Source organism: Mangifera indica, chromosome 1 (assembly GCF_011075055.1).
Source record: "Mangifera indica cultivar Alphonso chromosome 1, CATAS_Mindica_2.1, whole genome shotgun sequence".
Classification (NCBI taxonomy): domain Eukaryota; kingdom Viridiplantae; phylum Streptophyta; class Magnoliopsida; order Sapindales; family Anacardiaceae; genus Mangifera; species Mangifera indica.
Genome location: NC_058137.1, coordinates 6,481,950 through 6,507,976, shown reverse-complemented (window position 1 = coordinate 6,507,976; position 26,027 = coordinate 6,481,950). Strand labels below are relative to the sequence as shown.

At 33.6% G+C, this 26,027-nt stretch overlaps 2 protein-coding genes across 5 annotated transcripts; both read right to left on the bottom strand.

Annotated features, from left to right (window-relative positions):
• Positions 1 to 6,595: 6,595 nt before the first annotated feature.
• Positions 6,596 to 12,239, bottom strand: LOC123225446 (U-box domain-containing protein 5-like). 4 transcript variants are annotated; one of them, XM_044649400.1, is made up of 6 exons: positions 12,217 to 12,239; positions 11,125 to 11,197; positions 10,725 to 10,910; positions 10,087 to 10,194; positions 8,209 to 9,356; positions 6,596 to 7,618 (listed from the first exon to the last, which is right to left on the bottom strand). In XM_044649400.1, the coding sequence occupies exons 2-6, from the start codon at positions 11,179 to 11,181 to the stop codon at positions 6,835 to 6,837; spliced, it is 2,283 nt and encodes a 760-aa protein (XP_044505335.1). In that variant the 5' UTR covers positions 11,182 to 11,197; positions 12,217 to 12,239; the 3' UTR covers positions 6,596 to 6,834. The 4 variants fall into 4 exon arrangements, with proteins under 4 accessions (XP_044505335.1, XP_044505328.1, XP_044505342.1 ...); XM_044649393.1 differs by lacking the exon at positions 12,217 to 12,239 and adding an exon at positions 11,525 to 12,190; XM_044649407.1 differs by lacking the exon at positions 12,217 to 12,239 and adding an exon at positions 11,525 to 12,183 and having other exon boundaries at positions 8,224 to 9,356.
• An 11,521-nt stretch (positions 12,240 to 23,760) lies between these two features.
• Positions 23,761 to 26,003, bottom strand: LOC123211897 (zinc-finger homeodomain protein 6-like). The gene has a single exon (XM_044630868.1). The coding sequence runs from the start codon at positions 25,128 to 25,130 to the stop codon at positions 24,096 to 24,098; it is 1,035 nt and encodes a 344-aa protein (XP_044486803.1). The 5' UTR covers positions 25,131 to 26,003; the 3' UTR covers positions 23,761 to 24,095.
• Positions 26,004 to 26,027: the final 24 nt, after the last annotated feature.

Here is a 26,027-nt window from a genome sequence, read left to right as displayed (position 1 = left end):
AAAGAAAAAGGACGTTAATGCAGAGAGAATAAGACTGAATGTAAGCCATTAACGAAGCTGTGGCAATAAATGGCCCCCACAGTTGCGTTCATCAGTGAGTCAGTGAAATGACCATTCTATGCTCTATGCCGATTGCCTTTAAACGGGTTTTGCTTTTGTTGGGTTCTGGGCCTTCCAGCTTTGGCAGGTGTAGGGGGTTTGGGCTTCTTTTTTTTTTTTTTTGAGTTCGTTCTTTGAACTGACGTTAAACAGAGAAATTAATTATTTTAACACTTTTTTTTAATGTTTATATTTTATTTTGTTAACTCTAATTTTTTATTATATATTATTAGTAAGGACTCTAACTATACAACTGTTTGTCCTCTTCCCCAACTTTAAAATTTCAGTCTTTTAAATTTATTTTTATTTATATTTTTATCTATAAATCAATTCAAAAACAAAAACCTTATATATCAAAATTATTTTAATTCAAATAAATAACATTTCATTATATAATTTAATATATTATTTTAAAGTTTGAAATTGAAAAATTGAGATTTCTTTATGTAAAGATGAATCTTTGTTAATTTATAAGTTCATGTGATTATTGTTGTTATTTTGTAATTAATTTAGTTATAGCATTTTTTTACTCTTAACATAAATTTGATATAAATAAACTTTTTATATAACTTTATTTGAGTTTTATTTAAATTAATATCAAAAATTTATATAGATCACAAATTATTATGGGATAAAAATGAAAGATGAATGACTTGAAAATAACTATTCATGTCATTTATCGTGTTCTATAAATAGAGAACAATTTTCACAGTTTTAAAACTTTTGCTCAATTTCATTGATGAACACCCATTCCTCCGAGTATCCTCCTTGTTCACAAAGCTCTAGCAGCCTCACACGATCAGTTTTAGCCTCCATTTCATCTATGTTTTGCATGGATACCAAGACATTGTCTCGTAGTGGGTTGGATAACGGTTTCACAATCATGTAAAGACCTAAGAAGCCTTCAAATGCAAGTATTGTGTTTCTTAGAACACCTATGGATTGATATGCCATGGTTTATGAAAATCTCATCCTAAAATGTGATCCATGAGAGTTTTTGGGTTTTTGTATGAATTTTTATTATATTTCACTGCTTTGTCAGACTCCAGTAACCCAAAAATTCCTTTTAGTTCATTGCATGGTAGTATTTTTTTTAAGGTTTACTAGCCATTAAATGACTAAGTGTGGCCTCCATATGACTCATCCTAGCCTACAAATGGTCCAAGATAAGATTCCCCCATCAAGCTAAGGTAACATCAAAGTAACGCATGCAAGACTCATGTGTATTGATGTAAGGCTTGGCTGAAGTGGGCTTGATGGTAGGGGGCACAACAGGGGCCTTGGTTAAAGTGGGCTTGATTGCAAGGGGCTCGATGGGGGCCTTGACATGAGTGAGAGCAATAATTAGAGAAGCAACATCAGGAGAAACAGATGTCACTTCTAGCGAGGAGGATATTGAGAAAGAAAATTAGGTATCTTACATTCTTGTATATGCAACAATGTCGTGATATCAACCTTCAACCTTCTCGATTAAAGATAATATTAACGAGAAATTAATATCATCCTCCTCATTAAATTATAATAATTAAATTTATGTATAAGTAAACTATGTTATTTATATTTTTAATCAATAACAACTAATGATTAAGAATTGCTTATCGCATCTCTGTTAAAGATAAGCTAATATCATCCCATCCCGTGAAGTCTCTCATACATAACCTCAACATATGTAGACATACTAAAAGTGACATGCAATCTGCCTAGCTCTCTAATGTGCCTAATACGACAATATCAACTTCAATTTATTTTTTTTCACAAATTATAATAAAAAAAACTCTTACACTTGGAAAGCTAGCAGGAACTTTATGATACTATACTATCTCATAGGGGTAACTTTGTTCTTGCTAAGGTCAGACTCTACACATAGTTGATCAATGCAATTGCATATCCAACAATAAGTCATATGCACACCTATATTTCTCATGGGTATGAATTGAATCCATCACACATAATTTGGTAGTTTGAGTACTTTTTCAAAAACCAATTTTTTGTTGTTACTTCCTAATAACTCCAAATGAAGATAATAGAGTAAGGCCAACTTGACTGCATCACAATTGTCCTCCACCCATGCCCTACACTCAAATATGTAGATCAAATCACCATATGTCACAGATTGCTTATCATTGAAATATGTATCTCGAAGCCTATGTCCAACAAGAGGCAAAAGATACAAGTCAATATCCATTAGTCAGTTGAAACAAAGCCCGATAATAATGGCAAACTTGTTGGGGTCAAACCTGATGCCAACCCCTATTAATCTTAAACCATAACTCATCTCTCGAGTTTACTCTAATCCTAAACCATAACTCATCTCTCGACTACGCCCTAATCACCTCTCTTCTTATGAAGACTATACCAACACTGCATTGAATTTGTTGTCTTTTAGGTGAAGAAACTATCCAAAACATGTCATTCAAAAAATTTTAATATGCTCCTCTGTCAATGAAGAGTTAATTTTGAAAATTGCATCTTTGTGTTTACGCACACTAACTTGAGCCTTAAAATGTTGCTTGACATGGAATATCATTTCCCATTTTGACTTCTCCCTCTTTCTTTTTGTGTTGGTTTACATTAGAAAAGATTAAAATTAGGCCAGTTTTTATAATAAATGTTTAATTCGGAAACACTAACTAAAAATTTAAAATCTACACATTAAAACCTTTAAAATTGATAAATTTTAATTTGCTTGCTGAAAATGAAATGATCAAAATAGCCTTCTAAATGAAAATTTCCAAAAATACGTTGGAATGCTTTAGTTGGACAAATGAGGCCAAAATTTTGAAAAGTACACATGAAAAAACCATTATATGGATATTATTCAAAAAGTTTAATTTATGTCAAATTTCATAATAAATATTTTATTCGAAAAATAAACCAAAATTTTAAAAATTACGTACAAAAAAATCTAAAATGAAATGGGAAAATGTCCAAAAATATCAAAATTAATTTTTATAATAACTAATTTATTCAAAAAAATCGAAAATTTTAAAATTACGTGAAAATGCTAAAAATAAAAAATTTTCAATTTACCACCTAAATGCCCATCATTAAAAATATTAAGAAGCCCCAGAATTGAAAAATGTTTAATAGCCCTCACACCCCCTCCCCAACCAGGTGGGCACTGTTTAAAAACCACAGTTTGCCCCCTATCACACGGGAACAAATGGCTCATGTTGTTTGAAAACTCGCAATTACCTCCTCATCTCTAGCTTATCGCGTGGTGGCCATACCACTTTCAAAGTCAATTTTTCAAATCGAATTTCACAAAAAATTATATCTACATCCATTTCAACATAAAATTTTTGGCAAAACTCATTCAAAACACAAATGATTGTAGCAATTTAATCCTTCATTCAAAACCAAAACCCTAACCCCAAAAACATCAAAAATTTTATCCAACCACTTAAAATTTTACACTAAAATATATAAAACATGACATAGAATAATTGATTAACTTTTTGTACCATTTTTATTTCCAGAAAACAGATGAAAATCGTTGGTGGAATTTTGAGGATTTTGGCTGCGCGATTTTGAGTATTTGAAAGGGGTGAACATGCGATGTTTGCTAGGCTTTTAAATGGGCATTTTGATCAACGCAAATTAATTTATTATATTAGTTTAATATTAATAAAATTGTTTAAGTGTATTTAGATTAGGTTAATCATGGGTAATGTAATTAATTTTCCATTAACAAATTTTACTACCAAGATGGATGATTGAAAGTAAGTAAGTGTCATTTCGACAATCCTCATTCAACCCAAAGAAGAAAAAACCCTCTATTCTGATGTGATCGATACCTAATATGTAGAATAAATAAAGCCGTTTTCTAAGGTAAAGAGGTATGGTTGTCTTGAAAAAGGTTGAAGTATAGGAGCTGCGAAAAGCCAAAGCTTGATGGATAAAGGAGTGACCCACGGACAATAAGTTAAAAAAATCGTTTAGTAGGGAACAAATCCAACCAAACCCGAATTCAGAGCTGCAACTCCAGATATTCCGGATGGTAATAAAGAAAGCTTAGAAAGAGAAAGAAGCAAAGTAGAATGGTAGAAGGAGAGGGGGTCCGTTGCAGGGATCGATGAGAAAGAGCCACGCCTCTTACTTCATTCGCTACGGCCTACAGTGACCAATCAGATCACACCACTGCTCCCATTAGTATTTCTACTGTGTATATCATCTTTGCTTGTTAGAGTGGTTTGATTTGATATGACCCTTTCTTTTCCAAGTCAATGTGCAAGTACATTAATCCAGAGACAAGACGCTCTTCAGTGTTTAATCTCTTTGCAGCCTCTTGCTTCTCCGCTGTGAATTCACTGTAGCCACTTATGCTGGTTGTTGCAATATGGAAAATTGTGCCCAGAGATAGATTGAATTAAAAAAGATGGAGTATTTTTAAAGTTTAAATTCTTTGATTTATCTAATTTCTCTTTGAAGGGACATCCCAATCCAAATAAGATCCCCAGTTAATGTGTATATGGAAAATTGTATGGCTAGAAGCAATGGTGATAAAGATCCCAAATGAATGATATAATTTAAATAAAATTTTTTATTAAAAATTACATAACCAAAAATAAGTACGATAAAAATATATAATAGAGAATAAAGGATAAATTTTTAATCTTAAATTAAGGGATAATTTAAGAGATAATAGAAAATTTTTAATCTTAAATTTAAATATCAAAATTAAATTACTAATTTATCTAATATAATAATTATAAAATTGGTAACTAAACTTATCACTAACTTGGAGGAAATTCTGAATCCCCCAACAAAATATTCCCGACCGGGCCCATCTCACACTTGTGTTTCCTTGGCCTTAATGTTTAGCTCGTCATGATCAGCTTGCTCCATGCCTTGTGATCATCGGCACTTGGCATTGCAAACCGGTTCTTTTTACTTGTTCTTCAGGGTATGGCTTGCTCCATGCCTTGTGATCATCGGCACTTGGCATTGCAAACCGGTTCTTTTTACTTGTTCTTCAGGGTATGGTATGGTATGGTATGGTATGGTATATATGTTATCATATATATGCATGTATATCTTCAAGTTCCAAAGTTTATGATGACAAAAGTTCCTCTCAGTTTTGTTATGATTGCTTTGCTTTAATGAATCCTAGATGCTATATGTTGTAACAATGAACAAGACTGCAACTGCCATTTCACACAATAATGGTCACATAAATCTAAGTTGAGCTGAAATAGGATCCATAAGTCAGGAGGCATTGGTCTCAGTATTGCATGCTTATGCACCATTTTCAGCTTCACCGCCAGTTGAGCTGATTTGGGGAATTTCCAGTGATGCTACTTCTTTGCCACATTTTTATACTCAAATTCTCACTTACCATCTAATTACAACACTTTTTTTTTTTTTTTTTTTTAAATTTAAGTTTGGTCCAAAAGTTTTCTTTCATCTATTCAATATATAAATCATATTTTTCATTCAAAATTTAATTTAATTAGAAAAAAGTTTATAGTAAATTGTAAAGTCGTCATTTTCGTCTCCAACAATTAAAAAAATAAAAAAAAATTTGATCTTTTTCCTTCCTTGCCGGTGTCATTCAAGCTTACATTCTCCACCTCTTTTCAGTTGCAACAAGTTTCTACTCATTCTAACAGTGACAATTTTCAGGATTCTGTCCACACTTAGTTACACGAGGATTGAAGTGACACGAAAATACGAGACTCAATCCACCATAGATTCATGGCTTCAAAGAGATTTTCTGTAAAAAGACGAGATTGTAGATAAAAATAAAATATAAAGAAAGAAAGAAAGATTTATGCATTTCTAAAATCAAGAAGTGTTTTCAGGCTTTGGGTGGACCTCTAAAAGAAATTGTGATAAAACAGGTTCGAAGAAGGCATCATGGCGTTTACACAAAGAAATTCCAAAATCTATGAAAAGATTTGAAAATAATTATGCTAGGATTAGTAAGGATTGAGGGAGAACTGAAGAAGACATCGATATTATAAACAGAAAAGACATTTAAGAATGGTTCAAGGAACATATGCGGAGGCTGAGGCTGACCAATTAACAAACCACCTGTGATTTGGAATTCAATTCATTTGTAAGAAACAGTCCATCATGACTAGACAATCCACGGCTACAACTGCAACCCCACAATAATCAGGCACATCTTTGCACCAACACTGAGGACAAGCACGAATCTAAGTATTCTGTATTGGGACTTTAACAACTCATTACCAGGACTCTGACAGCTCCTGCACACACACCAGTTTGTTAAGTCTCTTCAAACCTTTATCAGCAAGTTTCATGGATGCAGTCTACCCTTTCTCTTTGTAAAAACAATGCCAAGAATTTCCGATTTGATGTTATAACACATACTGAACCTGAAACCCAAACTAGTCCTTACTCTCAAACAGACAAAAACCTGCAGCAAGTTTGTTTCAATTTCCCCTTGTCTGCACCGATTATGTCAGTTTACACACACAATTTTTCTTTTTTAAAAAAAAGGTCTCATCAACATAAACAAGACATCATATACAACTGGACATCAATATGTACCCAGTAAACAGCTAGATAGTGATACATATTCAGAATTATAATTACAAGTAAATGAAACAATTCAATACCTACACTACATTTGGTTATGATACGATATGCACAAATCCTAAATCCAGCCTTGGTCGAAGAAGATCATAAATTACAAGCTATGTTATTTGCCTGGTGTAATTGTGTATGTAATTGAGTCTACCCACAAAATCAAAACTGGAAAAAGAGCTAAACTCCTAGTTTCATTTCCCTTTTCTTGCTGCGTGCAAGATGAGTTTTTGAGAACATTGAAAATTTCCCCATAAAAAACCCATATGACTTTGAAGATGCTTTCTTTTCTTTAGTGTAGCTGCTAGAATCTCTGGAAGTGTCATGATCAGATTCAATACATTCTAGCTCATCACATTGTTGAACATCTCTTAAGAGACGAAGCAATTCCAATGCCATCACCTTTCCTTTGTCGTTCCCATTGATTGATATACTGACGAGGGAAGGGATAACACCTTCATTCATAACCAAATGACAATAGCGAACACGTTGCGAACATAAAGAAAGGAGAATGGAAACTGCTTGTTCCTGTTCCTCCAGCCTTCCCATTTCAAGTAGTTCCACCACAGAAGCCAGACATCCACTGGTTTCAGCAATAATAACTCTAGCCCCTTCAATATCACACATGTTTTTCAACACTTTTATACAATGTTCTGCAAGTGTAGTATCCTTTAAAAAGGGCACCAATTTTGGGATGCACTCTGAAGATGGAATCTGAGAACAACTTTCATTGTCCAATGACAAATTATGCAGAATTTTTATAGAATGCTCCTTGAGTTCTCTGTTCTCAGAATCTAGGATCTTAACGATGGAGGCAAGAACTCCAGATGATACAATATAAGATCTACAATATCGATACCTAGATAACTCTTCCAAGATGGCAAAAGCCTCATCACTTACTTCTGAATCAAGAAAAGATGCCAACAAAAGAAACACATTTTCATCCAAGCATGGTATTCCACTTCTGCACGAAGGAGCAGAATTAATCAAATAAATAAGCTACTCATAAATGTTATAAATATAGATGAACAAAAGATAAGGATGATCAATCCGAAAGTTAAAACTGCTGCTACAGTTGCAATTCAAAAGTTAAATATTTGTGTGATTGAAATAAGAGTCTAGTATATAGGCATTTAAGCAATAGATACAACAAGGATTAATGACTTAAACAACAGTTCAATCAAAAAGAAAACTTCTGAAAATTACTTCTAGTTACTCTAAACCACATAATTCTCAAGTCAGATGAACAATTTTTAAGTTAGAATGAATAATTTATATTATATTAAACAACAAAAATTACCATGAATCACAGGATTAATTGCATATTGTGTGGTTGAAACAAGATTAAAACAAATTGATATAGGTACATGAGCAACGGTCCTAACCAAAGAATAATGCCTTAAACAATTTAATCAACATGAAACATTTGCAAAGTTTTACCTTTAGTCTAGTATTCTAAAGCAAACAACTCTTAAGTCAGAATGAATGAGCGAATTAATAAGACAACAACACAATTACCCTAAATTACAAGATTAGTCACATTTGAAGAAGTACCTGAGAACAACGTACCTGCTTTTGCTCATGCATGCCAATAACAATTGAAATCCAACTCTTTGGGCTCTAACATCATGTCTGTCTCGTGCATTTCTAAGAAATCTCACAAGAGGTTCAATAAAATTCATAGATGAGAGAGAATAACAAGCTTCACTACTGTGCTTCAAAAGGCTTTTAATATTTTCGACCACCTTATATTGATCTTCCCAGTTAAGTTCACCAAGCCTAGATAAATCTGCCTCAATTATGTTAGAGGAAGCTTGAAATCTATGAAAATCATTATTGGTCTCCACCGATGTCAAACTTAACCCATCTGCAATCTTATTGTGTGCGGTGTCTGAATTGTAACTAGTATCTAAAGATCCAACTGATACATTGCTCACATCCAATGGAAGCCGTAAATCATTCATAGAACTGCCAAAGCTAGCAATGGACATAGAAGCATCCCAAGAGCACAGGCTTTCCATTCTCATGCTTGGGTCAGCAATGGTGATTCCATACGTAGCACACCACTTTGATATTAGATCCTTCATGACTGTGTTTGGAGTCAACGATTGACGGACCAGTTTTATTTCAGTTTTTGGACATGTATCATTACCATCATCCAACCACTTTTGTATCCATGTTCTCTCAAAGGTTTGCCCAGACTCAATGATAACGGGATCATACATTAATTTCGAAGATAAGGGGCATTTAAACTCCTCTGGGGGTATAGCTCTACTCAAGATTTCTGTTTGAGCTTCATACTTCTTACATCCTGTACAAGAATCGACTTCAACAGATTGACTGCTAACTGAAAATGATCCCTTTTCTTGAGCACAGGCATTGTCTATCTGCTCCATAATTAAATTTCCATACTTCTTCAATAAATGCAAAAGGTACTTTAAGATCTTTTTCTTGGGTAGCTCATTGTCACCAACTTGATCCAGCAACTTCTTTACAGATCTTCTCTCAATTAAGAGGTCCTTTGGGGTAGTAATATGAAGTCTTTGAGCAGCAAGTTGTAATGCATTGGTTTCTGAGCACTCCAGTGACTCTGATGTAGAAGCCCCCAGCTGGAGCAATTCTCGCACAACCTTCCCAGCCTCTTCTTCATTGGAGTCCAGGACAAAAGTTGCAACCTTAAGATCATCAATAATTCGAGAAATCTGCAAATGAAATTTTGGTATCAATTCTATGGAAAAACTAATGTGAAGGAAGATTAACAAAAGAAAATTTAGATGAAAATTCAAAATAACAGTGTGTTGGCCTAAGATAAATAGTGAAAAAATACACAGAATTTGACTGTTGTTATCTGAATCTAATAATTAAAAACTAATTTAAAGAAGGCAAATTGAATAATGTAATCATCCACTACTGGACTAAAGCAGATCAACAGGCAAAGAGGTCATGGTTTCCAGTTCTTTATTCAGGAATCACAATTTAGAGAAATTGCCAAGTTAAAAAAAGATCCCTATTTCAGCAAAATAACTCTCTCAAATATAGTTGATGTACCAACTTGCTAAGAGTTGCTCTAAATGGTCGAGCCAATACAAATGAAAACAAGCTATGAGCCTAATAAGTTTGTTTCAAGGACTGGTCTCATGATCAAGAATATCTTAAAAGTATAGATGAGGCATTGCTCCAGATTAACATATAATAGCAAGAAATTATATTATATTATATATTATGCATTTCTATAGAGACCATTGTCCTGGGCATCGGTAATAAACAGTAGCTGCAACAAACAAACAAGCGATATATTTTCTTTGAGTCTCAGAGAGCAGCAATTTATGCAGAAATGGTATGATTAGGACCATTTCATATCAACCCTTCCACTACCCATCTTTACAGTCAAAACAAAAAGTGATGTCCAAAAGCCAAAAAAGCAGAACAAACCTCAACAGCCAACATTACTGGAACCATGTTTTGGACTTGGCTCAAACTTTGTTCCAACAAGTTCCTCGACCTCTGGCATCTCAAGGCTATCACATCCCCAGTTAGTGCCTGAAAGTAAATAATAACATCTATCAACCAAAATTGAGAAGTAACCTAACAAGCAAAAGACAACCAGCATGTTGGATATTGAAAGAAGAAATTGAATTAGTTACAAAAGTTTCTTCACAACAAAAATATGTCATGAGGAGCAATCTCCATACCAACAAAAAGTTCTCATTACATATTGCACTGCAGGTAGTATTCCATCTTCAAACATAAAATAGGTTCAATTTTTCTTGGAGATAACTGTGTGAAAGGCTAGAACCAAACCACAGAAACCAGTCCATCTTAAAACATAAAATAGATTCAATTTTTCTTGGAGATAACTGTGTGAAAGGCTAGAACCAAACCACAGAAGCCAATACATGCAAAATTCCCGATACTTGAAGAACCATTGGTTGCCTTTCAATGGTATAGACTTGCTAATATCTTTCTTTAAAATTTGCTTAGATGATTTCAATCACATTGATGATTTTCACAGAGACTGTTCTTATTCCATTAAAACATTCTTAGCCCCAAATCATCAACAAGATGCATACCAGATAGAGTTTACTAGACTCCCTGCAATACTGAAGAATTAACTTGGCCTTTTCAATCGCATTATTCAACAAGCATAGTGTTTGAATTCCAGACGAGCATCGAGGCCGAGCTGCTTCTATTTGTGGAAATATATTCATAGTTCTCTCTACCAATTTCATCAGTTCTGTGCACATGACACGATGCACCTGCAATAGTGAACTAAAATACATGAGAATTTCAAGTCTAACATGATGCAGTGCTTAATCACATGGTTAAACAACCACTGAGAAAGAATTAAATCTCTTTTCGCAGAAGCAAACAATCAGTTAAAATAAATTAGTAAAATCGTGCAGACAGGATTAAGGCCAAACATTGCAATTGGATCACAAACAGAGATCTCGCAGATAAAGAAATTTATACCTTGAAGGAATAAGGATATGGCAGAGTCCCTACTGCCTCAGTAACATCAGTCCCCATTCGAAAGGTTTATGTCCTGAATCCATACATACAATTAACATTAAAAGGGATTTAAAAAAAAAAAAAAAGGAAAGAAAATCATCATATAAAAATTAAGAATAGAAAATAACTATGAATAGCTAAGGTAACAACTACTTAAGCAATTTAATAACAGCCAACTAAACTCTTCAAAACAACAAGATTGATCGAATACTATACACATATTCAGGGGTTAAAGAATAGAAAAAATTAACATCAGACAAACATATCAACCAATACTTAGTTATCATAAGGTTTCAGTTCACCATGAAGAACATGCTTAAACTTAATTACTACAACCAAAATGGAAATAAAAGCAAGATACCTTATAAAACCAGCAATAATAAGAAGCTATCCCTCGAAACCCCAACTCTCAACACAGTGAATTCACGCGTTTTCCAGAAGATCTGTCTTTTGAACTATACGTATATTCAAACTGAAGTGACTGAACAAGGATTAGAGAGTAGCCGCTCACACGAACAACTCCCAGAATTCAAGTTCACAACTTTTTATAAATACATACGTGAAAGGTTGTGGATGAATGAGAAATCAACATCAAAACAAGCAGAACCCAAGAAGAACAATACACAAGAAGCAAAGACAAAAGCCTTAGATAGAAATTTCATGTGAAGAAACAAAGCATCTATGCGATGATAAAGAAGAAAAATGAAGTGACTGAACAAGGATTAAAGAGTAGCCGCTCACGTGAAAGACTCCCAGAATTCAAGTTCATAACTTTTTATAAGTATGAAAGTGAAAAGTTGTGGATGAATGAGAAAATCAATATCAAAACAAGCAGAACCCAAGAAGAACAATACACAAGAAGCAAAGACAAAAGCCTAAAACAGAAATTTCATTTGAAGAAACAAAGCATCTATGCGATGATAAAGTAGAAAAATGAAGATGATTCTCTTCCCCCCACGCAGGATAACCCAGTCGCAGTCTTCGCACGAAATATTAAAAAAGAAGAAGATAAAAATGGCAAAAGAAATTAACGTGATTGGTGAGATTTCTAACCGGACAGGGACTCGTCAACCAGCGCATCTGTTTTGATTACTGTAAATTATCACTTTTTCAAGGGCTATGGCTTTATCTATCTATCTATCGCTGGCCGCCCCAACAGCAGCAAACTTCCTTACATTACTGTCAGCCGTTCAATATTAGAACAAGTGATATAGACCGTTGGATTTATATATGTGTATAGTTTGCCATTTCCACGTGAAAGCATGCAGTGCAGTCTTTATTGAACCCAGTTTAAGTCGCCCACCACCACTAAATTTTATTGATTTCTTTTACTTTGAGAGATGTTGTCTGGCCAATTAATTGAAAAGTAAAGTCACCCACTTGATATTTTTTTGGGAAGTTCAATTTTTTGTTAATTTTTGGTCTGTTCAGACAAATTTACTACCACGCTTAACATTTATATCACAAGATCTAAATACTACCTAAAATACATTTGAATTTGGTTAGAACATAGAATCTATACAAGGGTACTATTTAGTCACATAAAAAATCCTATATTTCTATTATATTTTGTGAACAATTTTTTTTTTTTCATACAAATATAACAATAATGAATTCAAATTCTAAATTGTTGATTACCGATGATTATTTTTTAAGTTAGATATATATTTTAAAAAGTTTTAGTTAAAAAAATCAAAAATAATTTTATATTTATGAAAGAATAAATTAACGAAATCATCAAGGGGTTGGCCACTTAGCCAACCCAATCTTTACTCAAAATTGAAAATAAATGTAAATTTAAAATTATGTTATTTTGGTGATATAAATGTTTAATATTAAAAAAAATGGTAAATTTCTATCCACAAACTCGTTGGGTGGTAAAAAAAAACTTCAATTTTCTTTTTGTTTTGTTTTTTTAACTTATAATAAATATATTTATTTATTTATTCATTTATTCGTGGTTTATGGTTTGGAATGCGCCGGCCAGGCGTTGATGCATTTATTAGAAGGCCAAAGGACTTATTCCCACCCATAGTTTGATGTTTTTCCAAAATTCTACTAATAAGTTTGTAAAACTCAAAATCCCACCCTTTATACATTAAAATGAGCAACAATTGTTAGTAAGAAGGGCAATAAAGTAATTATGTTTCTTGTACAAAGCTTAAAATGAATAAAAAATTCGTTAAGCTTATCCAAAAAACAGAGTAAAAAATTCATTTATTTAAAACTGAAGCCGGCAATGACATAAGTGGGAGCAGTGGTTTTCAAAGAGTCTAATTAGGTAATTTTCTTGCTGCTCGATATGTGGAGTGGAGCGTTTGTTTCAAGAATCCCTTTTTTTGGCACTTTGTGATGAATGGGTCAACAGTGGATGGTAAAATCTTAGCGTGGCTGAACGTGTTTTGAACACGTGTATTGCAAAACTTTCACACGAATGTGTTTTAAAAAACATCGACGATGCCAAATTTCTTACCGAAGCAGTTCGTGTCAAGCGGCTTTAATGCGACATAACGATATGTGATCAACGGCTGGAAAATTTTAACAAAAATCAACGATTGTGGATCACTCATGAATGCTCTAACCAATACACTTGTGACACCTGAAGCGTTCTTTTGTCATTTAACGCTCAAATTTGAAAAATCTGAATAAATTTTTAATTGGTTATTCATTTGATTACGAATAAGAACATGCCACGTGTTCTGAAAATTTAAGCGAAGGACGAATCAATAAGAAAGTAAGTCTTTTGGGCCTTCATTATCATTTCAATAGCCTTGTGAGAGAGTTTTCTGTGTAATTTTTCCCTCGTAAAGTTATGCAAAAATCGGTGAATCGTCTGTGGCAACAATGGTGACTACGAAGACAACAGTACTAACAATATAACAGAGTTTTTTAATATGTTTCGTTCGTTGTTTAAACAGTTTATATAAACTTCAAAAACACTGACAACGACGATAATAATTTCCAACAACGGCAGCCGTCTTCAACGCTCTCTCGGTGATGTCTCTTGCTTTCCCATATTGTCTCTCCTTCCCTGTCATCTCTCTCGGTGGCATGTCATTCATCTGGAGATCGAATTGTTCGACTTTCAAAGGAAACACAATTATTGCAGTAATAAATATATTGTGGGATGGATGATGAAGGTTGGTAGCTGTTGACGAGAATCGTCTATATATGACTTTGTTACTTGTTATAGGCACCTTATCATAAATTCCTCTTATAATTTTAATATTTGGAGAACAAGATGTCCCAAATAATTAATATAACAGTTGACATCCTTTATAAAAATGAGGGCGAAAGCATCATACCACACACAAATTAGAGCTCAGAAAAAGAAACAATTGAGGCATCATATATAAATATTCATAGAGTATGGTTTTGCTGGAAACCAAAGCTTTATCCATGAATAAAGAAATAGGGATTATCAGCCGCAGAAGAAACTTCAAATATCAACATGAACGAGTGGTGTGTTTGACCATTTGTAATGGGGGAATTGCCTGGCCTGCTTCCAGTTATTTATATATTTAGCAAACTTTATATATAGCCTTATTAATTGGTTTGATTATTCATATTATTTATAAGTTTCAAGCATGTTATTTTTTACAGGATTCGAATATATGTTGAATGTTCTCAAGTCTGACTTTGTTAGTTTCAAATGTAATGTTCTTGGCACCAAGTCAATTTGGTTTCAAGTTCAATGATTTTAATTGCAGGTTTTAATTTTAATTTTCAAGTTTTATTTTTTTCAACCACAATTTAGTAGATGTTTCCAATACATAATAAAAATATATCCCAACTTTAAATTTATAATATTAGTATCCAAATCCAAAACCTTTTCGGTGCCAATGTTGAAAAGTACTTAGGAAAGTCAGAGCCACCTTAAGAAAGTTATTTTTGGAAATAGATGGGCTCAATTAGACAGTTCAATGTATTATTATGTTCACTATTGTTAATATTGAACTATATTTAGCAATAGGAACTCATAAGGTAATAAGTAGTGGACAAATAACATTACTCAAAGCTAAAGACTGGACAAATAACTTATCTGGTTCAGTGGTTATGGAGTCGATCACTAAACCTGTATTTATTTTATTAGGTGTGATTGGTTTTCATACAACAACACAATTAAAATCAATTCATTATTGTCATCAGATTAGGTTTATAATTCTCTGAATCAATAAATGTTAAAGGCAGTTGGAGTTAAGGCAGTATCTGTATGTAGCAAAGAGAGTAGAAGCGAAATTACAGGTCCAGAGTTAACTTTCGAGACTGGACTATCGAGAGCAACACAGCCAGAGGGGGCGCTAACCCCACAGTTGAAAGTGAAGAAATTTGACAGGCACTTCTGTTTGTATGGGCATCGGCTCCAGCAATACCAATTAATGCGGGATATGATCACACCACTATTTTTCTACTGGCAACTCTGTGAGGATGAGAATGACCTAAGTAAAAGGACTGCCCACAAGTGTTTTCTTGTTGGCTACATGAGCATTATCGGTATTCAAATAATAAATTACGTTACTTTTTCTATGTACACAAATATTTTAGTTTGGTAATATATTGAAGATATCTGTGTATTATGTGAACAATATTTCAGATTATTAAAATATCATTCCCCATTGACTATTGTCATACTAGCTATATTATGATGTCTCTTTAGATACATTCATAATTTGAAAAGAAATGAAGCAAGATGATAATGAAGTGATCATGATGTAGAAAGCCCGATTGTTGGTGTGTTTTGAGTTTATTTGGATATCTTATTATTTTGAGAAGAATCGGTGTCATTTTTCTATTAGCTAGATTAGAATACAAAAGAAGGTTTTTAACTCATGTGGTCCTCTAAGATATTGTGCTTCTCTCTCGAAAAAAATCAGAGAAGAAAGGTGTGTCTAGACATGTCAATTGGGCCGGATCAAATGAAGGTCTAGCCCAAAATACGAATTTTAAGCCTAACTTGACACTGCTGTGTGTTAAGTCTAACCTATAACCCTTTTAAACCAGATTATGAGTTTTAATATTGAACTTATATGTCGGGTTGGTCTTGCTTGTCATTATTTTAAAAAATAAAAATAAAAAAAAAATTCCTTCTACTTGCTTGTGGTAGAAGGGCTGAGACTTTCCTATTGCTACGATTTTGTAAAATAAATTAAAGAAACCAAACCCTAGATTATGAGATTGAGTTAGAGATGAGAGAGAGCAAATGAAAAAGGGATAGAATTACAGAAGAGTAAAGAAAAAATGGTTTTATTAAAATGAAGAGCTCAACAATAATCTAAATGTTTTCACCAATTTTTATAGTCAAAAGACAAAATTACACTTTGCCCTTGGCCATTTACAAAAAAGCAACAAAGCACAGAAATATTACAAATTGGCAACAAGGCACAGACACATTACAAAAATAGCACTTTCACCTTTACATAGTAAAATCCTCCCTTAAACTCAACCTTCTCTACTTTCCAACAATACTCCAATATCCCCCCATAAACTTGACTTTCTTCATACTTCAACAGTTCTTTAGTGGTAGATAGTGTGACAGATGACATCTTTCAACTTGGACAGTGATAGTTCCTTTTTTCTTTTTTTTCCTTTTTTTCTCATTTTTTCTTTCTTTCTTTTTTTTTTTTCATCATTTTTTCTTTCCCTTTCTTTTTTTTTTTTTCATTTTTTCTCTTTTTTTTCATCTTTTTTTCTTTTCTTTTCTCCTCTTTTTTTGGGCCAAAGGACTATTTCCCACCCAAGGTATACTGTAATCTCAAGTTTCTACCATTTATCTTTGATAATACCAAATACTCACTCATGAGCAGTTAAAATTAATGGTGGTAAGGATAAAATCGATATTTTCTCTATAATATTAAAAATAAACTAAAATATTATCTATTTTTGCCCCTCTAAACTTTAAAAACTAAAAGTTTTCAACAGCCTAAGTTTTAAAAAATGGCAATTTCACCATAGGGTTTCATTTTGAAATCTTCGATGTCATCTCTAGCTCCATTGTCAGCGGCCTCTCCCTATCGAAGTATCATTTCCTTCCAACAGTCTCTTTTCTCCCATTTAAACGTCCGATTGACGTCAGAGAAGTCATGAAAGACGAAGTTATTGTCTTTGTCTGGGAAGATGATCATCTTTCCATCTTTTGAGACGAAGACGACAGTTTCATCTTCATCTGGGACAAAGTTTTTCATCTTTCATGGCTTTTCTGACGTTGATCGAGCGTCCAAATGGGAGGAAAGAGACCGTCAGAAGGAGAGGATGCTTCAGGAGGGAGAAGCCACTGGCAATGGAGCCAGAGATGACGTTAGAGATTTCAAAACGAAACCCTAGGGTGAAAATGTCATTTTTTAAAATTTAGACTAGGGAAACTTTTAGTTTTTAAAGTTTAAGGAAGCAAAAAGAGATAAAATTTCAAGGGGTTAAGGTTCCGTTAATTTTAACTGTTCATGAGTGGATATTTGATATTATCAAAGTTAATGGGGGGAAACTTGAAAATGTAGCATACCTTGGGTGGAAAATAGTCCTTTGGCTTTTTTTTTTTTGGTTAAAAATTGAAGAATTAGAAATATATATCTGAATCATGGCATGGGACTGCACTTCTAATTACCTAGTGCATCCTAGAAATTTAAGAAACAACACAGCAAAAGGTTAGACAAGCAAATCACATAAGGAGAAGGTAAACTCTAGTAGTTCTTTGAATTGTGGCATTTCTATCATAAAGAGTCACTTGTACTTGTAAAGTTGTATTAATAACAGAGCATTTAACAACAAAAAAATAAAAAAATTAGCAGCTAAGATCACAGATTAGTATTAGGCTACAACCTGTCAAGTTTCAATTATCAGAGTTTGTGTCATAAAATAGTTCCAATTTGTTAAGTCAGTCTGCTAGTTCTAGTTTAGTTACTAATAAAGTTAATGTTTTTGTTTTACGTAAAAGACTAGGCCATCCTTATAATAAAATATTGTAATTTGTCTATAAAGACTTGAAAAATGTTGCTAAACTTGTTAATGAATCTGCTTTTTTTGCTTTGATAGTCAATTTGGAAATTTAAGTCAGTCTATATTTCTTACTTCAAATTCTAGAGCAACTACTTCTTTAGAACTTATTCATAATGATGTTTGGGGTCATGTATCTATTCTATCTAGGGAAGGTTTTAGGTATTATGTGCATTTTTTGGAAGATTATTCTAGATTTATTTGGATCTTTCCACCAAGAGACAAATCTGAATGTAAAACTGTTTTCATGCAATTTCAAAAGTTAGTTAAAAGATAGTTTGATAGAAAAATTAAAGCTATTCAATGTGACTTGGGTGGAGAATATAAGGGTCTAGCTTCTTATCTTCAAGAGCATGGTATTAGCTTAAGACACTCATTCCTTACTTTCAATAGCAAGGAAACATAGGCACATAATGGAACTAGGATTGGTTTTGCTTGCTTAATCTACCATGCTTCTGTCTTTTTTATGGCTAGCATTTCAAATTGTCATTTTCTTGATCAATAGGTTGCCCACATCAGTTTTAGATAATAAATCATTATTCCAAGTTCTGTTTAGTCAGAAGCCAAATTATGATTTCTTAAGAACCTTTGGTTATGCTTATTGTCCTTATTTTTGAACTTACAATAAAAATATGTTTGATTTCTATACCAAAAATGCTTCTTTGTAGGTTATAGCCTAGTGCACAAAAGATACAAGTGTCTTAGTTCTAGTGGTTGTTTGTACATTTCCATCAGTGTTAAATTTGATTAGCTAGACTTTCCTTTCAAGTCTAACCCAAACTTCATGGAGAGTCCTCTTTTTCGGTCACATAGCTTAGATTCTCAATTAAACTGCCCAGTCAAGAGTTTGTTTATTCCTATTGCCTATAAACTATTTGTTCAAAGAAGTTGTCTAAGGTTGTGCCTTTTGTACGTTTGAAAAAGCTGGTCAATCCCTAACATCACTCATTCCAATTCAAACAAATTCAAACTCCAACTAATTTGCTCACTTAACTCTAGTTAGTATCACAAAAGAAATAGACTTGCTTTCAAAATCAACCACTTAAACCATCAATACATCAATAAATTCATCCTCATAACCTATTACTATAGATTCCAATGACTCATTCTTGACCATCAAATTGGAAGTTGTTGTTCCTATAGTAGATTCAACCCAAAATAAACAATTAGATTCCTTACCACATTCCATAGCTTAAAACACTTTTGAACCAGTAGTTTTAAGTGATTACACTGATGAATCCACACAAAATATTTAACTTATGATAACAAGATCTAAGAATAGTTCCCTACTACCTCCTAGAATCTTTTCTACTCAGTCTGTAATCACCCCACTGAACCAAAGTCTGTCAAAACTACTCTTCAAAATCCGTCATAGGTTGACAAAAAAGTATAATGCTTTGATAAAGAATAATACACAGACAGTAGTTCCTTTAACTAACAGTATGGATGTAATTGATCACAAATGGGTTTTCAAAATAAAATTCGAAGTTAATAGTAGTCTGTAAAAACTAAAGGTCAGACTGGTTGTCAAAAAGTTTCAACAAAACCTTTTCATTGATTATTTGGACACCTTCAATCCAATGGTAAAACTAGCCACCACAAGAAGCAAAAAACATGGGAAGCTAATAAAGTTGATGTTCCTTTGTAGGTTACTAGCTTGATTGTAAAGCCTATAATCTCTTCTAAAGAGAGTTCACAGGGAGTTTGCTCTTCCAAAGAGCTTTGTAGCACCTTTGTGACTAGTTGCAGTACCTCATTTGTGTGTTGTTTCCCATAACTTGTAGTTTTGCCCTTTTGTATTAATAAAAATGTTTTGATTTTAGTGTGTTCAAAATTTTATTATTGCTATGTTGTCTTATTTTCTTATCTTGATTCCTTTATTATTCCATATATGCTTCCCAAGTTTTTTAGTAAACATCAAAGCAAAAACTTATTAAATTTCCTTCTCATTTATTGGTAAGATTTTCTTCAATTTTTGTGTGTTTCATGCTTGTGGAATTGTAGTTATGTCTAAGCTTTTGAGATGATGCATTTTGGGGCATAACACTATGGTTGTTTGGTATGGACATTCCCAATTAAGTCCAAGTGGTCTAACATTAGGGTCTTTGGTATTTGACAAGATTTTTACAAGGACTAGGACCCCTTCAACATAATTTTTGTGTCTTACCCTAGATTTAAAATATTGGGCTATGCGTCATTGATATGAGGCTACTTAAAGTTGTAACTTTTAGGCATTCCTTGATCATGTCTAGTCAAAGACATGTGAGTGTCTCATTGTCCTTTTCAATGAAGGTCTCTATGTAATGATTCTACATTAACTTCAATAGAGATCGTTGCTTCATAACAATATGCCAATGAGAAAGGAGTTTCATTTGTTATTATTTAAGCAATGGTTTGATAAGGCCATAAGACTTTAAAGAGCTTGTTTGCCCAAGTTCCTTTAAATTTACCAAGCTTTTGTTTTTAAATCATGCTTTATTTTTTTATCACTTTGACTTGTCCATTGGTTTGTGGTTTGAAGATCATAAGAAAGTTTCTTATAGATATCAAGGTTATCAAAAAATCTTAAACTATTTCCCATTATCAAAGAAGATCACATACATTATTCCATAATGACAAATTATATGTTCAAAGACAATATCCTCTAGCGTTTTGTTAGTTATATGGCTAAAACTTAACTTCTACTTATTTGGTGAAATAATCGACTGGAATAACTGCATGTTTAACTCCACCTTTTCTTATAGGTAGGGCACCTATCATGTTAATTCCCAAGATGGCACATGGCTTTTGGTTATGGTTAGTTCTTAGGTGGAGTCTTCGATATGTTGGAGAACCTTTGACATTTGTTGCATCTTCAAACAAAGTCGACAGTGTTGTTATTGATGGTTGACTAGTAATATCCTTAACTAGTGTCTTTCTAGTCTAGAGATTGTTTTTATGTGATTTCTACATATATCCTTATGGATTTCACAAAGGATATAGTTCATTTTGCCGCTATGGGCACATCATAGTAAGCATATTGTCATAGCCCTTCTTAAACAATCAATTGATGATTTGTGTGTAACAGGTAGACTTGGTGCTAAGAGTTCTTACTTCATATTTGTCTTCGGGAAGTGTTTCATCTTTGAGATATGAGATTATAAGGTCCATCCAAGATGACTCGTGCATAACCAGTAAGGCAACCTAGGTGGAAGCTTTAATGCTAAGTGTTTTCATAAGTTCTACTTGAATGGCATTAAGGATCTTTATCTATTAGAAATATGGTTGCCTTTTCATACTAAAGTTGGTGCTCTGCAACAAATCTCCTCGATAATATAAATCTATAAAAAATCATATTTGAATATTCAAGTAACATTCTTTATCTGTAAGTATATACACTTACACATATGTTTAGATAAATATTTTTAAGTTGGTAGAACTATGATGAAGGAATCAATATATAACTTAATCATGATAATTTATGAACATATATGATGGTCAGTCTAAAACCATCATTATATTGAATGTTATTTTAAATCTTATTGTTGGTTGTGGATCCAAAAATCGATTCCATTTGTGATGGTTAGTTTGTCCATCATTCCCCCTTGTCCTGCAGTCTTTGGCATAAGATGGAATCACAGTTGATTGGCTTGTAATTAATTAATTTAGGTCTAAGAAACCCTGGACGTTAATTGAGATCTCTAAGGTTTTGGATGGTTCTCTCACAGGAATTTAGCAGTAGACAACGATAAAACAAAAGAGAAAGCTGAGAACCTCATGAAAGATGCTGAAAATGCTAATGCTTCAGGGAGATTTAAAAATTCTACATCTGGTACCTTTATATTTTCATTTGTGTAACTTGTATTAATACTAGAGTGTGAAATTTTTTGAAGTTAAACATTGTGTTTGATTTGCTTTGTGTCAGAAGCATTGGCATAGGCTTCCAAGGCAGCAAATGCAACAAGTGATGAAATAAACAAAGCAAAAGACTATGTTCAAGTGAAGTCAGCTGGCTGATAGCCAATGAAATATGGCGCTGATGAAGCTCCTGAAAATAGTGGACCTAATAAAAATTCATTTGAGCGTTATAATGCTTTAGCAGATTACAGGTAACATAATTTTAGTTTAGGGAAATTATATAGAAGACAAAAAGGCAATTGTCCTAGAATGTTAAAGATACAATTGAGAAATCAAAAACTGCATATAATGAAGCTACAGAGAAAGTGAATAATGGCTCATATAAGGCTAAAGAGAGCATGAAGGAGCAACAGAACGTGGAAAAGATATCGTGGAACATGCGTATGACGAAGAAAATATGACGGGAGAAGCATATGTGGGTGCAGAAGAGGACTCTTGATTTGGTGTACCAGTTGTGGGAGGATTCAAGATTTCACCTGCTTAAAATGAATAATTCAATCCTAAAGAAATAGTTCTGCTGAAATAAGGTTTCCTCAAGAAAATATAATTATATATATAATTTTGTGTTTGTATTAGAATTAAAATAAATCACTTTATATGTCGTTTGTTCTTCTTTCAATGCAAATGAGGCGAAATCAGCCACCAATCGATGTTTTCAGTTTTAACCTTCTTCGTAGTTTGAATGTTGCTCAATTTCTTACAATTAGGCTACATAGGATTTGGTGAAAGCCTGGTGACTAACTTATAGTGCCTATTTTCCACGAGAAGGCTGCTACGATCCTGCAAATTGTTTAAGTGGAAGCATTGATTAACGATTAATTTCTAGCTTTTACCTTTTTAGTAGGCAAGAAAAAATTTTACGTCTTCATATTTATTATTTAATAAATAAAAGGGTGGGCTATTTACATACAATAAAAATATAATTTCATCATTGGAATTTTAAATACTAGGTTTACCACCACAATTTTCATAATTTTAATGCTTAATGAAATAAATAAGTTAAAAAAAAAAAAGGAAACAGTTGAAAAGTTGATTAAAAGAGCATTTAAAAAGCCTTATTAATGTGTTTAGACAATAGAAAAATATAAATGAGAAAAGAATGATTTTGGAGATCTTTTGACCTTAAATTATAAGCCTCTTCAGTACTTAAAAAAAAAAACTACTGGATTTAAGTTGGATATTGGATTCTAGAAAAAATGTTTTCCAAGTTATTAACATGAAGAGTGATCAATCACAAGTAGTGAATATCATTTCTACATGCATACATACATACGTGTCTCTCTGTGTGTGTGTGTGTATCATCTTTCTTCTTCTCAAAGACATGATGAGGCAGCTGGTTCCGGTCTTATTCTTGGATGCCCTCAAAACATTTTGCTTTAATAAAGGCTTCTCTGATTCTCATCTCTTCTCTTATATGGAGGTACGTCTCCTTCAATCTATGTCTATTGGGTTGCTGGGCCACGCAACAAAACAAATAAATGAGGAACATATATATCACCCTAAGGTTTTCAAACTGAGGAAGACTTTCAGGAATGAATGACACATGTTATGTATTTACTGTTAATATTAATTGCATCTTAAGAATATATATTAAAGTAGATTAAAAGTCTTAAACCATGTCAAATGAAAAAAAAAAAAAAATACAGAAATTGAATTTAAATCATGTCACTGTCAAAACCACGACGAGATCCGCTTGCTATGGCTTTAATAATGTTGAGAAAATGAAGATGGATTATTGGTAGGGTTTCATAGAATTGAAGGAATCAAACCCTTCATAATTAAGAGTCTAGGAGGGTCAAATGGAACAGTGAAGAACATAAAATGTCCACCCAAAAAAACTAAAGGAACAAAAAGATACAATGCTTATAATTAAGTTTTCCCCTACTGAAAGAAGTTTGGCCAAAGGACTTGTAGTAACTAATAAGAGTTAAAAATAAATGTATCTGATCAACAGGCTAATACAAGTGATGGACAGATATTAATCAACATCTAATTTAATAATCCACCAACTCTATCTGCTACCAGAGAGGCTAGAAGAAGAATGTAATTTATTCTTCATTTTGCTTCTTCTTAGAGCCTTGTTTATTATTATGCATCCAGACCTTGAAAACCTGTCTCTTTACTCCCACTTGACTACAAAACTGCTGCACTTCCTCATCTTGTTTCACCATCTTCCATCCCAGCTTCTCTGCAAACTCCATCATCTTATCCTTCTGTTCCTGGGTGAATTTAGTTCTAAATCTCTTCCTCGATGACTGTGGAACAACTGATGTTTGCCTAACATTGTTAGACTGATACAGATTAAGATCTTCACTTGAAGATTCTGCTGGGCCCCCACCACTGCTTCCTCCGCAACCACCACCACCGAAGTTCATCATCATCGGTGCATACATCGTTGCAGGATTATTGTAGGGGAATCTGGGATGATGCTGAAAAGGCTGATTTTGAAGTGGTTGTTGATGATGAAGCATGGTATTTCTTGGAGTAGTTTTGTTTCTAGTGGGGTTGTAGGTGTAAAAAGAATTGGGTGGATATAATTGTGGTTCCCCATCAACTTCTCTTCGATGAAAACTTCGGTGACATTCACAAGCTGCACATTTTAAAGCTTCTGCGGTTCCTTCTTCACCACCTGGCATGAATTCTCCACAACCATCCATCACTTGACCTCCCATATTTGCAGCGTGATTCTTCTGGCATTCTCGGTATCTAACGGAAGGCACGACAGCCGTAGCTGCTGCTGGCGGCGGTGCTTGCAGTGGCTGTGGTTGTCTCACGTTTGATCTGCTAGATACTTGTACATCTGTGGTGGGAACTGGATCTGAGTCGATGTCGAGATCTCTTCTGGTCTGCTTATGAATGTTTTGGTGTGGATTCAATTGAGTGAAAAGAAGCGGATGTTGATCTAGGGCTTGAGGTGAATTGAAGATAACATCGCCATGAACATGATTTGATGTTTGATGATCCCTTCTTGTTTCTCCCACTGCTGAATTTATTGGTGTTGATGAAACTTTTGACGAAGAAGCCCTGTTATGAACCAAAGAACTTGGCATCCCTATCTCGGCATCTTGGTCTCTCAGCTCCATTAAATTTGGCCTGATGATCTACTTCTTGATTTCAGCTAAGCCACCTCGCTTGGTTAAACAATAAAAGGATCTTCTTAAACCATCATCCTCACCAACCGAATCATCATTTTGAAACCACTGAAGAAGTCTTCCTAAAATTTTCAACCCTAATTCACACCAGCTAACCTGAGAAACCACTTAATCAAAGAGATTATCACTCTAACCAAACATCAAAACTTTTTTCTTCAGCTCTCTTATTTTTGATTTTGACATTCTTAGTGCTAAACCCACCAACCCATTTTCACTGATTACAACCGCATTAGCGATGCGTCAACAAAAGTTGAGCAGTACATTAGATGGATTATAAGTTTCTTATTCGGACAAACTCAACAAACAAAAGAAAAGAAACATCTTTGAAACTGAAACAGGAGATGAACTTAGACCCCAAATGCCTTGAGCTAGCTAGCTAAATAAATGAAAGACTCACCTTCATGAAGTAGACGCGGTAGATTCGAAGAAAGAAGAAAGTAATTGCAGCATTAAGAAAATAATATCCTCAAGTTAAGAGCAAATATAAAAAAAGCTGATTCAAGCATTGAGTAAGCAAAATCTAAAACTCAATTAGACTAACGGGAAAACAAGAAAGAGAACAAATGACGATCGAAGTGGACAAAGATGGGGGAGAGATTAAAGTCGCTGAATAGAGAGTAATTTTGCAGAACAACCGACAGGTTCATGTTAGTTCTCTTCCATAGCCTGCATACGGGTCCAGGTCCCTAATTATTGCCTCTCCCCACTCTCTGAGTGCTATGGTACAATCTTTTATCTGCACTCTTGCTAGCTCTCTGCAAACCTAAACAAACCTAATTGTATTTAATACATATGACTTCAACTGTAAGGCAATATTGGTACTGCAAA